The sequence below is a fragment of the Trichosurus vulpecula genome, chromosome 7 (assembly GCF_011100635.1).
Source record: "Trichosurus vulpecula isolate mTriVul1 chromosome 7, mTriVul1.pri, whole genome shotgun sequence".
Lineage (NCBI taxonomy): Eukaryota > Metazoa > Chordata > Mammalia > Diprotodontia > Phalangeridae > Trichosurus > Trichosurus vulpecula.
Window position 1 is genome coordinate 56,301,487 of NC_050579.1, and position 12,137 is coordinate 56,313,623.

General features: G+C 37.4%; 1 protein-coding gene across 2 annotated transcripts in view; it reads right to left on the minus strand.

Annotated features, from left to right (window-relative positions):
* MAGI3 (membrane associated guanylate kinase, WW and PDZ domain containing 3) overlaps nucleotides 1-12,137 on the minus strand; it is a 237,935-nt gene that overhangs the window by 121,259 nt on the left and 104,539 nt on the right. For both annotated transcript variants that reach the window (XM_036766303.1, XM_036766304.1), the window contains exon 2: nucleotides 76-192. In XM_036766303.1, the coding sequence (XP_036622198.1) occupies nucleotides 76-192 (117 nt within the window). The remainder of the gene's footprint in view (nucleotides 1-75; nucleotides 193-12,137) is intronic.

Below are 12,137 nucleotides of genomic sequence, written 5' to 3' on the forward strand. Positions count from 1 at the left end.
TTTACTCAATTTTATCTATATATCTTTAGTTTAACTAGAATGCTTGCATTTTGATTGCAGCATTCACATACTTACATGGGATGGTTCTCAAGTAGAGATTGTCTCTGATCACCTGCTGGAGTTTATGATCAATTGAGCCTTTCTGAAATTGAAGACTCAGATAATGACGCAAATCTTTATTGATGACTTTTCCTATCAGAAAAAAAAGAAAAACAAAACAAATATTATTTTGTGAACACCAGCAACTACCTTCATTAAAGTCCTACTCCTATGGCTCATACCCTATGTTCTAAAAGGCTATTCCAGAAGAATGTAAGTTCTGGCAAATCCTGACAAATTAGAAAGACTGTGAGTGTAGCTGTGGTGACAGACTGTTCTCCAAGGATCAGTCTAAGGTACAAAGAGGTTAATCACCCAGGGCTTAATTTTATGGGGCACAGCAACTCATGAAACTGATAAGAAGAGTGTAGCAATAGCTATAAAATAGATAAAACCTTGTGGACCATATTGTACTAGAATATTTTTATTCCTTAATTAAATGATATGTATGCTGGTAAGAAAGTACACTATTTGGAAAGCAATCCATATGTGCATATTATATAAATATATGGAACATAATACAAAAATGTAATGGCCAGAAACCTTCCTTACTAGCCAGTTTTATGAAATGTAAACATTGCTTTCAGTCAAGGTGATAAGGTATCTTAGTCTGACCTCCTGAGTAAAGAGAATGGGTTGGGAACTTCAGCCCACTTAGATGACAAAAAGGCATTACATTCACAAGGAAGTAAGAAGTTTTATTCCCCTTATTTTAGTAATGATGATGTAAACAGGGAAGTGAGAAGGAAGGAGGAGTGGGGGATAATTCAGAGAGCAGTAGAATAGTTAGTAAGGGTTTGCATATGGCAAAATAGAGCCAGCAGAGGCTAAAAATAAATAAAATAATCCAACCCCCATTTGTTTCTGTTAAGTGTCAATTATCAGTCAAGACTCTAATTAGCTGGAACTTATTAGAAAGGGAATGAGATACAATGAGACAAAACAGATTGAATCAATAACTGCATTTACTATTTGACTTTAACTTACTATCAAAACTGTGCTTTCAAAGCTAAAATATAGCATATTCAAACTCAGTAGTTATTCATTTAGATAGCTGCTGTGGTCAAACTTATTACATGAGTTATAACTGTTTCTGTACCATTTTCCACACCTATAGCCCATAGGAAAGAGTACCTAAGGGTTTGCAGGTAGGATACAATGTTCTAGAAGATACCAGTGGGGTCCTAACTTCACAGAATTGAATTAGTGCCTGCTCTCCTTTGTTGAAGACGTAGAAACAAAGCTTGGGATTAGAATGACCCTGAAATGTATTTGTGAACTTAAAATTGTAATTAAGCTGGTACTACTTATAGCACCTTTTTTAAATTCAAGAAGGGGAGGGGAAGGAGAAAGAGGAAGAGGAGGAGGAGAAAGAACTGAAGGGCTCTGAGAACTGCAAGGGCTTTCAGAACTGCAGGAGGAGAGGATGCAGGCAAGCAGACAGTTTTAGGATTCATGAGTGAGTGTTTACAGGAAAACCCTAGTAAAAGGGAAGTTTACAAGATAGCTTGGCTCTTTGCTGTGATGCTATGTTTTAATCTCCTTGCTGTTACATTGAGGTCGACTTATACAATTACTGCTATGTTGAATTGGGGTTACTGGTTCTGGGATTTGATCCTCTGGTGTTTGAATAAATGCTTTACTTCTTCTGCCTGCTGTACAGAGAATCTCTTATACTTTGCGATTCCGAACTATACAGGCATATTCATGGTTACCATCAATATCATGAATCTTGCCTTACTGATACAATGAGTTATTGGTCAAGATAATTTAATAGCAATAATTATGGCAGAGCAGAGACACGGGCTGGACCTATGAGTTCAACAGTGGCTAGAATTCCCAGATCTGGACAACTCCGCCTTACCCATGCAGGCCAGGGAGCATTTTCTCTCTACCTCAGTCATTCTTAAGAGAGCTGGCTGGACTAGAGTACTAAAAAGTTAAGTGCTTTGCCCAGGTCACACAACCAGTATGTGTCAGGGAGGCACTTTCAAGTTAGTGATAATGTCTTAGCAAAGTCAAAAGTATGAATTTTCCTTTTCTAAGACAATTCAGAAGCAAAACTGTGTGACAAAAAAAGAATCTTAAATAACTCAAAGTGACCTATTTATTAAATGTATGGCCTTGGGCAAGTACCAACCTCTCTGCTGACCTTCAGTCTCACATCTATCTCCAACCATCTTTCAGACACCTAAAAATGGATGATCAGTAGACATCTTAAACTCCACATGTCTAAGACAACTCACCATCTTTCACCTTAAATCTTCATCCCTTCCAAACTCCCCTATTACTGTCCAGAGCACCCCCATCCTCCCAGTCACCCAGGCTTGCAACCTTGGAGTCATTCTGGACTCCCTCCTCTCTCCAACCCTCCATATCCAAGCTGTTGTCAAGGCTGGTCAATTTTACCTTTGAAACATCTCTCAAATTATGCCCCTTTCTCTAAGACCATCATTCTGGGTCCTTATCACCTCACACCTCAATTACTGCAACAGTGTGCTGGTGGGTCTGCCTGTCTCTATCATTCATTCAGCTACTAAAGTGACTTTCTTAAAGCACAGGTTCAGTACTGTTACCTCTCTATTCAATAAATTCCAATGGCCCTTGAGCACTTCCAGTATCAAATAAAAAAATCCTCTGTTTGGCATTCAAGGTCTTTTACAAACCATCCCCTCCCTCCCCACGACTTTCCAGTCTTCTTACATCTTATACCTTCCCCATGTATTCTTCAATCCAACAATACTTGCTTCCTTGCTGTTCCACAAACAAGATACTCCATCTCTTTGATCGAGACATTTTCTCTTACTGTGCCCCAAGCCTGGAATGCTCTCTTTCCTCATCTCTACCTACTGACTTCCTTAAGTCCCTACTAAAATCCCACCTTCTACAGGAAGCCTATCTGAATCTCTCTTAATTCTAGTGCATTCCCTCTCCTGATTATTTCCTATTTATGCTGTTTATAGCTGTTCCGAACATATTTCTTTGCATGTTGTCTCCCACATCAGATTGTGAGCTATTTGAGTACAGTCTTTTTTTTTTAACTTTTTTTAAATCCTCAGTGCTAGCACATAGTAGGCACCTAAAAATGTTTTTCTGATTGACAAGTTCCCTGATCCTCAGTTTCCTCACCATTTCTAGGTGTTATACTTGACAGTAATAGGGAGAAGGTTTTTTGGGGGTGGAGGAGACAATGAATAAAAGAGTAGTATTTATAAAGTACCTATCAGAGAGGGTTGGTATGAGTATCAAATGAAATAACATTTGTGCAGAATTTTGCAAACCATGTAAAATTCATTTATTTAATGTTTCAATTACTTTTCCTTGTTTGCTTGGGATAGAAGCTTTGAATTATCTGTGACCTTGGGCAAGGTCATTTAACCTCTCTGGGCCTCAGTACGGCAATTTTTAAATTTCCTTTTATTCCTCCTACATTTTTTGGTTAATATTAACCTTACCTGACAAAAACCTGTCCATGTCAAAATTTCCTTAGATAAGAAGCCAAAGGAATAATCTCAACTGTCCCTGACTCTTTGATGACATGTAAATCTTCCTCTTCAATCAGCCTATGAATCCTCTTTTTGTTGTTCTTCAGTTGTATCCAAATCTTTGTGACCCCATTTGGGGTTTTCATGGCAAAGATACTGAAGAGATTTGCCATTTCCTTCTTCAGCTCATTCTACAGATGAGGAAACTGAGGCAAACAGGGTTAAGTGACTTGCCCAGGGTCACCCAGCTAGGAAGTGTCTGAGGCTGGATTTGAACAAAGAAAGATAAGTCTCCCTGACTTCATGCCCAGTGCTCTGTGCCACCTAGCTGCCCATCCTGTATTAATCTGTAACCTGACTTAATTTACCTACAGTTTGTTTGACCAGGGGATGTATGATATTATGACTCTGATTAGCTAGATTTATTCAAATTTTGACATTGAAGAAAACATGGGATTATGGATCTATCTTCTCTTTAACTTTTATGCCCTAAGAGGAATATACGTGACTGCAATACATAAATGAATCATTTCTCTGTCAGTCTGATGCAATTTTTCCTATAAGAAGCCTTATCAGAATTCTCATAGTTGTTCAGGTTTTCTCTGAGGTCTGAACTGATGCTTGAGTCTATAAAACCTAGGTTTTTACCTCCATAAGTTCTGGATTGTGGTAAATATCTATTTGGAAGCAGTTACCCACCACATGGACTCAGAGAAGACATATTTCTCCCATAACAGTCCCTTTAGCTATAAAATAGAGGTTAGTCTTGCTTTGATAGTAAAGGTTCCCCCCATTCCAAAATCTATGAACCAATGATGATGAATTTCACTTTTGTTATATGATTATTCATATATTGTCATAAAATCGCAAAAAGTATTTTATTTAAAAATATAAGCTAAGAAAATTATGTGTGTTGATTATGTTATGAAAAGCAGGGGGGAAGGGTTACATTTTATTTATTTGTTTGTTCTTAAAAAAAAAGTTGGCATCATTACATAAACCTTTGGAACCACTGCTCTAGGCTTTAATTCTATACCCTGATTCTCCACAGGAAACAAGTGAAAAATGTTAACTTAAACATAATAATTAAGTATGGATTTGTAATCATATCCTCTTTAGAATGATTCATAAATTGAAACTTTAGAGAATGAATTTATTGGTATGATTCATAATTTGCTTGTTAGAGCTATACAATAGCAATATTTACAAACTTTTGGCAGAATTTATGACTTGTAGCTCTATTTTAAAGTTTCCAAAAGTTACTTGATTTAAAAAAAAATCACAAAACTAAGTCAAGAAAAATTCATAATTAGTCAATCAACAAGCATTTACTAAGTTTACTATGCTAAGCACTAGGGATACAAAGAATCAATCAAAAAAAATGGTCCCTGACCTCAAGAAACTCACATTCTTATGTAGCAGATATAAAAGTATGTACATAGTCACATACAAGATACATACAGAGTAAATGGTGGTAAAAGCTAGTCTTAGAGAACTCAGTGAATAGGTATCAATTAAGAAGTTACAAGCAGAAACTGTGCTAAGCACCAAGGATACAAAGTAAGGTAAAATACATTCCCTGCTTTAGAGGAGCTCATATCTGCAAACAAGTATGTACAAAAAGGCTATAGGCAGGATAAACTAGAAATAATCAACTGAGAGAAGGCATTAAAATCAAGGGGTACTGGGATCAGGAAAAGGAAAGTGGCATTTTAGCTGGGGCTTGAAGGAAGCCAGTAGGCAGAGGGCAGAAGAGAGAGTATGCTGTGCATGTGGGACAGTCAGTGAAAATACCTGTAGTACAGAGATGGAGTGTCATGGCTGAGGAACAGCAAGGAGGTCAGTGCCCAGTTAATGAATGAGAACCTAAACTAGGACAAAGAATGTGAGTGAAGATAAGAGGATTGATGTGATAAATGTTGTGCAGGAGGAATCCACTAAACTTAGAACCTGACTGGACATGGGAATGAGAAAAGAAAACTGGGGGGCCTGAAAGGAAGGTGCTATCAAGAAAAACAGAAAGCCTGGAGTAGGGATAGGGGTGTGTTTGAAGGGGCAGGGAGAGGGGGAATGGGAGTTGGAGGTTGGGAGGAATGTAATGAATTCTTTTGAGGTTGTGATACCTATAAGACATTCAGGTGATGTCTAGCAATCAGTTTATGAGTTGTCCAAAGACCAGCTGGGATAAGGCTTTCCAACCATGCCAAGCCAAACTTCCTTCTTCACCTTTAAACAAGAATTACCATAAAGTAGGCTAAGCAAACTACAACAGAAAGCTAAAAACACTATTAACATTTTAAAATACAATAAAATTTTATTTCAAAATGTAGAAAATAGTCAGCTGGCCTACAAAAGCAGGTATGAGATTTGACCTAGGCCACACTCAACCCCTTGCCATAAGGGAAAACAGAGAGGTAGAAAGGAAGGACATCTTTATAAGCACCTCCACACATTTCTTCTGGTTCTGCTTTTCAGTTTGGCCCCAGAAGGCATGGTCAGGATCAAGAGGTAGAAGTTGCAAAGAGGCAAACAGAGTTGATGTCAGGAAAAAAGCTTCCTAACAAACAGTTCAATCTCTTCTAAATAGAGTGGGCTGCTTCTAAAGGTGGTGAATCTCCTCCTTAGGAGAGCAAACAGAAGCTGAGTCACTTTTCAGGTTATGTTAGACTGGGGATTATCAGAAATTCAATGAATAAGACCAGAAGACAACAGTTTCTAGAAAGTAGGAGAGAACAAAAAACCCCCACAACATCCAAACCTTCAGAATTTTTGTATGTCACTAACAAAAACCAGTAGGAAAAAAAAAGGGAAGAGAAATCCCATTTAAGAGACTAAAATGTATGTATCTGAGGGTTAAGCTACCAAGCTATAGATAAATAATAACTATAAAGCAATTTCCATTAAAAATAAAGAGCTAAATTACCTGGAGAAATATTCCATGTCCGTGGCTGGATCACACAAACATGGTAAAAAATTATTATCTTACACAAAGTATTTGGCAGATTTACTGCTATACTAATCAAATTACCACAGGGTTACTTTATAGATTTAAACAAAAAACAAAATAATTCATATCAAAGAATAAAAAAGGTAATAGTGTAAAGAGAAGTAATGGACAAAATTAGAAAGGAAGGAGGCACTGTCAGATCTCAAACTATATCACAAGTAATAATTACCAAAACTATCTGTTACTAGATTAAAAGTATAGAATCATAGACCAGTAGAATGAATTAGAGAAAGAAGACTTAAAAGCAAATATGCACAATTCTATTATGTGATTAAACTCAAGAACATGGATACTAGAAAAAGGACTTCGTTCAACTAGAAATACTGGGAAAACTGCAAAGTTTGGCAGAAAATACATTTATATCATCATTTTATACCCATACCACAATAAATTATAAATGGATAAAAAATGACTAGTATAACTAAGTTTAGAGATGTTCATCTACAAAGGGCTGGCCACCATTTTTTTTTTGGTGGCAGAGGAAAGGAAAGGGGGCAATAAAGCAATCCATGAAGACCATCTAGTAAGGTGTGAAAAGGAGGAAGTTGCAAACCTGCATCAGTCTACCCACAACGATTATATTACATTACTGAAATCCCATCCTAAAAAGGGACACATTAAATCATTATAATTTCTTCTAATATTATATATACACTGAAAGCAAAGGAATAAGAGAGAACTCTTTACAAATATTCTGACGATCTCAGTGGTGACTGCTAGTTACTCTTTCCACTACTGTGGTTCTCAAGCAGCCGATACCTTTTCATTTTACTAGATTGTTGTTTTTGTCTTCTCATGTGCTCCAGAGAGGGAATACCCAGTGTATGAGAAGTTTCCCCAGAGTCTATTAACAGAATCAAGTTTTAAAAAAAATCAGTAATCAATGGGAAAAAGTAAATCTTCTCTTAGGAATTCTACCTTTTGACAAAAAGGTTAATACAATCCTAGTTCTCCTAAAAGAACAGTACATATCTGCTTATTTTTACAAACACCTGAGTTATAGTAAAATCATTTACAATGATTACTTATTTGTGCTTCTCATGTCAGTTATCATTAACAAACCTGCCTTTCTGCCCTGTAAACAGTGCCCCTTCAGCAGAGTACCAACCGAGGGACTTTACTCTTGTTTCTTTCCCATGAGGGAAGATAGAAATCACTCCAATGTACCCTTCAATTTCCAAGAAGAGACGTTAACTAAGATTCAGTAATCTTTGCAAATCGCAGTTATATATTTAGAATTCCCAAGTCTTGAGGTAGAAGTATTGTTATTGATGATTTGTCTAAGAAGCTTGTATGGAGGATAGTTACAAGGGAAGATGAGTATGTGCCTAGTAAGAAATTTGAGGTACAAATTATTATAATTTTCAAGTTCAGATTTTATTCTAAAAGGTTACCTTTACATATTAACATCACAAAACTTTAACGATGGGCCAGAAACACATAACTTGTAGAATTCATTCTTTTAAAGGGAGACTTAACAGTTCCTCAGCTCCCCAATCTAATCCATTCTCTACTCTGCCAAACTGATCTTCCTAAAATGCAAGCTAGACCATATCACTCCATTCCATTCCAACCACCCCCACCCCCATTCAATAAGCTTCAATTTCTATTATTCTATTATTTTCTCTTACTTTCAGGATGAAATACAAGCCTTTAGTAACTTGGCTACTTCCTTTCTAGTCTTCTTACACTTGGTCCTGGTATAGGACACTCCTATTTCCTGACTCATTTCACTGCTATTGTCTGATTATAGACTCCTCTGCCTATACATCCCCACCAACCACACCCCCTTCCCCTTCCCTGGCTTCCTTCAGGTCTCAGTTAAAATCCTTCCTTCTTCTGGAAGCCTTTCCCGCTCCTCATTAAGATTACTTAAATGTCTTCCCTCTGAGAACATACCCAATTTATCTTGTTTCTGGCTTGTTTGTACACAGTTGTTTTCATGTTGTCATCTCCATTAAGAGTCAACTATTTGAGATCAAGCACTGTTTTGTTTTGTCTTTTAAACCATTCTTTGTATCCTTAGCACTTAGAACAGCATCTAACATGTAGTAGACACTTAATAAATGCTAGATGAATGACTGATAATCTTTTTAATTAAAAATTTCAACCCATCTTGGAAAATTTCTAATGTACAATGTGAAATGTCCTAAGACCCTATACTACAGGGCAGAAATGCCTTCAATCCAGAGAGCAGATAAGGATAACGTTAGGATTGTTCATCTCAAATTTTTTTTTACCCTTAAGTGGTAATAAAAGTAAAAGGCTACAAGGTAATAAAAATCTACTATAAATAGATAAAAAAATTAAAATTTCCAAAGAATGAATTCCCAGAAAACAAATGATCATTTATATTCCTCAATTCAAACTCATTACAAACCTTTTTATGTACTAGAAAACTGAAATTTAATTTAATCGAGGACTTTAGGAAAATATTTTAAATTATTATGAGATACAGAAATTCTATGCAAAAATGATAGATCTTTGAATCCATTTATTACATTTTGACATTCTTTTTTGTGTGTGTGTGGGGGAAGGCAGGGCAATTAGTATTAAGTGACTAGCCCAAGGTCACACAGCTAGTAAATGTGTCAAGTGTCTGAGGCCACATTTGAACTCAGGTCCTCCTGACTCCAGGGCTGGTGCTCTACTCACTGTGCCACTTAGCTGCCCCTGAATCCATTTTTTAATCACTGAGCATTAATTAAATGCTATACGATGTGCCAAGACAGTGCACTGTGAAATAGGATTACAAAGAAAAACCAAAAACATCTCTTCCTTCAAGGAGCTTACATTCTAATGGGGAAAATAATATGTATAAAAACAATCGAGTCAATAATAATGATGATGCCTAGCATTTTTAAAATGCTTTAAGGCTTGCAAAGAGCTTTACAAATTTCTCCTTTTGTCCTCACAACCAACCTAGGAGCTAGGTGCTATTATTATCACCATTTTACAAATGAGAAAACTGAGGCAGACAGAGGTTAAATGACTTGTCCAGGGACACAAAACTAGTTAAGAGTCCGATCCTAGGCTGGATTTAAATTTAGGTCCTCCCAACTCTTAAGTCCAGGGCTCCATCCACTATGCCACCTAGCTGACAAATTAACAAGAATTTTTTTTTTTTAAATGCAATTTATTTATTTAACATATTTGGTTTTCAACATTGATTTTCACAACAGTTTGAATTACAAATTTTCTCCCCATTTCTGCCCTCCCCCCCCACTCCAAGATGGCTTATATTCTGGTTGCCCTGTTCCCCAGTCAGCCCTCCCCTCTATCACCCCCCTCCCCTCTCATCCCCTTTTCCCTTCCTTTCTTGTAGGGCAAGATAAATTTCTACGCCCCATTGCCTGTGTATCTTATTTTTTAGTTGCATGCAAAAACTTTTTTTGTTTTTGAACATCTGATTTTAAAACTTTGAGTTCCAAATTCCCTTCCCTCTTCCCTTCCCACCCACCCTCCCTGAGAAGTTGAGCAATTCAACCTAGGCCACACATGTATTATTATGTATAACCCTTCCACAATACTCATGTTGTGAAAGGCTAACTACATTTTACTCCTTCCCAACCCATCCCGCTTTATTGAATTTTCTCCCTTGACCCTGTCCCCTTTCCAAAGTGTTTGTTTTGATTACCTCCACCCCCATCTGCCCTCCACTCCATCATCCCCCCCGCCTTTTTTTTTTTTTTATCTTCCTCCCTCTTCTTTCCTGTGGGGTAAGATACCCAACTGAGTATGTATGGTATTCCCCCTCAGGCCAAATCTGATGAGAGCAAGGTTCACTCATTCCCCCCTCACCTGCCCTCTCCCCTCCTCCCATAGAACTGCTTCCTCTTGCCACCTTTATGCGAGATAATCCACCCCATTCTATCTCTCCCTATCTCCCTCTCTCAGTATGTTACTCTCTCATCCCTTAATTTCATTTTATTTCTTTTAGATATCTTCCCTTCATCCTCAACTCACCCTGTGTCTGCTTTCTCTCTTTTACATATATATATATGCACATACATACACATACATACACACATAGATACATACATACATACACATTCACTTATATATATACATAAACATATATATATATGCATATATATATATATATATATGCATATTCCCTTCAACTACCCTAATACTGAGGTCTCATGAATCATACTCATTATCTTTCCATGTAGGAATGTAAACAAAACAGTTCAACTTTAGTAAGTCCCTTGCAATTTCCGTTTCTTGATTACCTTTTCATGCTTCTCTTGATTCTTGTGTTTGAAAGTCAAATTTTCTATTCAGTTCTGGTCTTTTCACTGAGAAAGCTTGAAAGTCCTCCATTTTATTGAAAGTCCATATTTTGCCTTGGAACATGATACTCAGTTTTGCTGGGTAGGTGATTCTAGGTTTTAATCCTAGCTCCATTGACCTCCGGAATATCGCATTCCAAGCCCTTCGATCTCTTAATGTAGAAGCTGCCAGATCTTGGGTTATTCTGATTGGGTTTTCACAATACTCAAATTGTTTCTTTCTGGCTGCTTGCAGTATTTTCTCCTTGATCTGGGAGCTCTGGAATTTGGCAACAATATTCCTAGGAGATTTCTTTTGGGGATCTATTTGAGGAGGCGATCGATGGATTCTTTCAATTTCTATTTTGCCCTGTAGCTCTAGAATATCAGGGCAGTTCTCCTTGATAATTTCCTGAAAGATGGTATCTAGGCTCTTTTTTTGATCATGGCTTTCAGGTAGTCCAATAATTTTTAAATTATCTCTCCTGGATCTATTTTCCAGGTCAGTGGTTTTTCCAAGGAGATATTTCACATTGTCTTCCATTTTTTCATTCTTCTGGTTCTGTTTTATAATATCCTGATTTCTCATAAAGTCACTAGCTTCCACTTGCTCCAATCTAATTTTTAAAGTAGTATTTTCTTCAGTGGTCTTTTGGACCTCCTTTTCCATTTGGTTAATTCTGCCTTTCAAGGCATTCTTCTCCTCGTTGGCTTTTTGGAGCTCTTTTGCCATTTGAGTTAGTCTATTTTTTAAGGTGTTGTTTTCTTCAGTGTATTTTTCAGTATTTTTTTGGGTCTCCTTTAGCAAGTCATTGACTTGTTTTTCATGGCTTTCTCGCATCCTTCTTATTTCTCTTCCCAATTTTTCCTCTACTTCTCTAACTTGCTTTTCCAAATCCTTTTTGAGTTCTTCTATGGCCTGGGGCCAGTTCATGTTTTTCTTGGAGGCTTTGGTTGTAGGCTCTATGACTTTGTTGTCTTCTTTAGGCTGTATGTTTTGGTCTTCTTTGTCACCAAAGAAAGAATCCAAAGTCTGAGACTGAATCTGGGTGCGTTTTCGCTGCCTGGCCATATTCCCAACCAACTAACTTGACTCTTGAGTTTTTCAGTGGGGTATGACTGCTTGTAGATTACAGAGTTCTATGTTCTACGTTTGGGGGGGAGGTGCCAGCTCTGTCAGAGCCGCACTCCTCCTTCCCCAAGGACCCCCAGTCCAGACTGGGCTCAGATCTTCGGCAGGCTGTGTACCCCTGCTGTGATCCGCCACTTAAT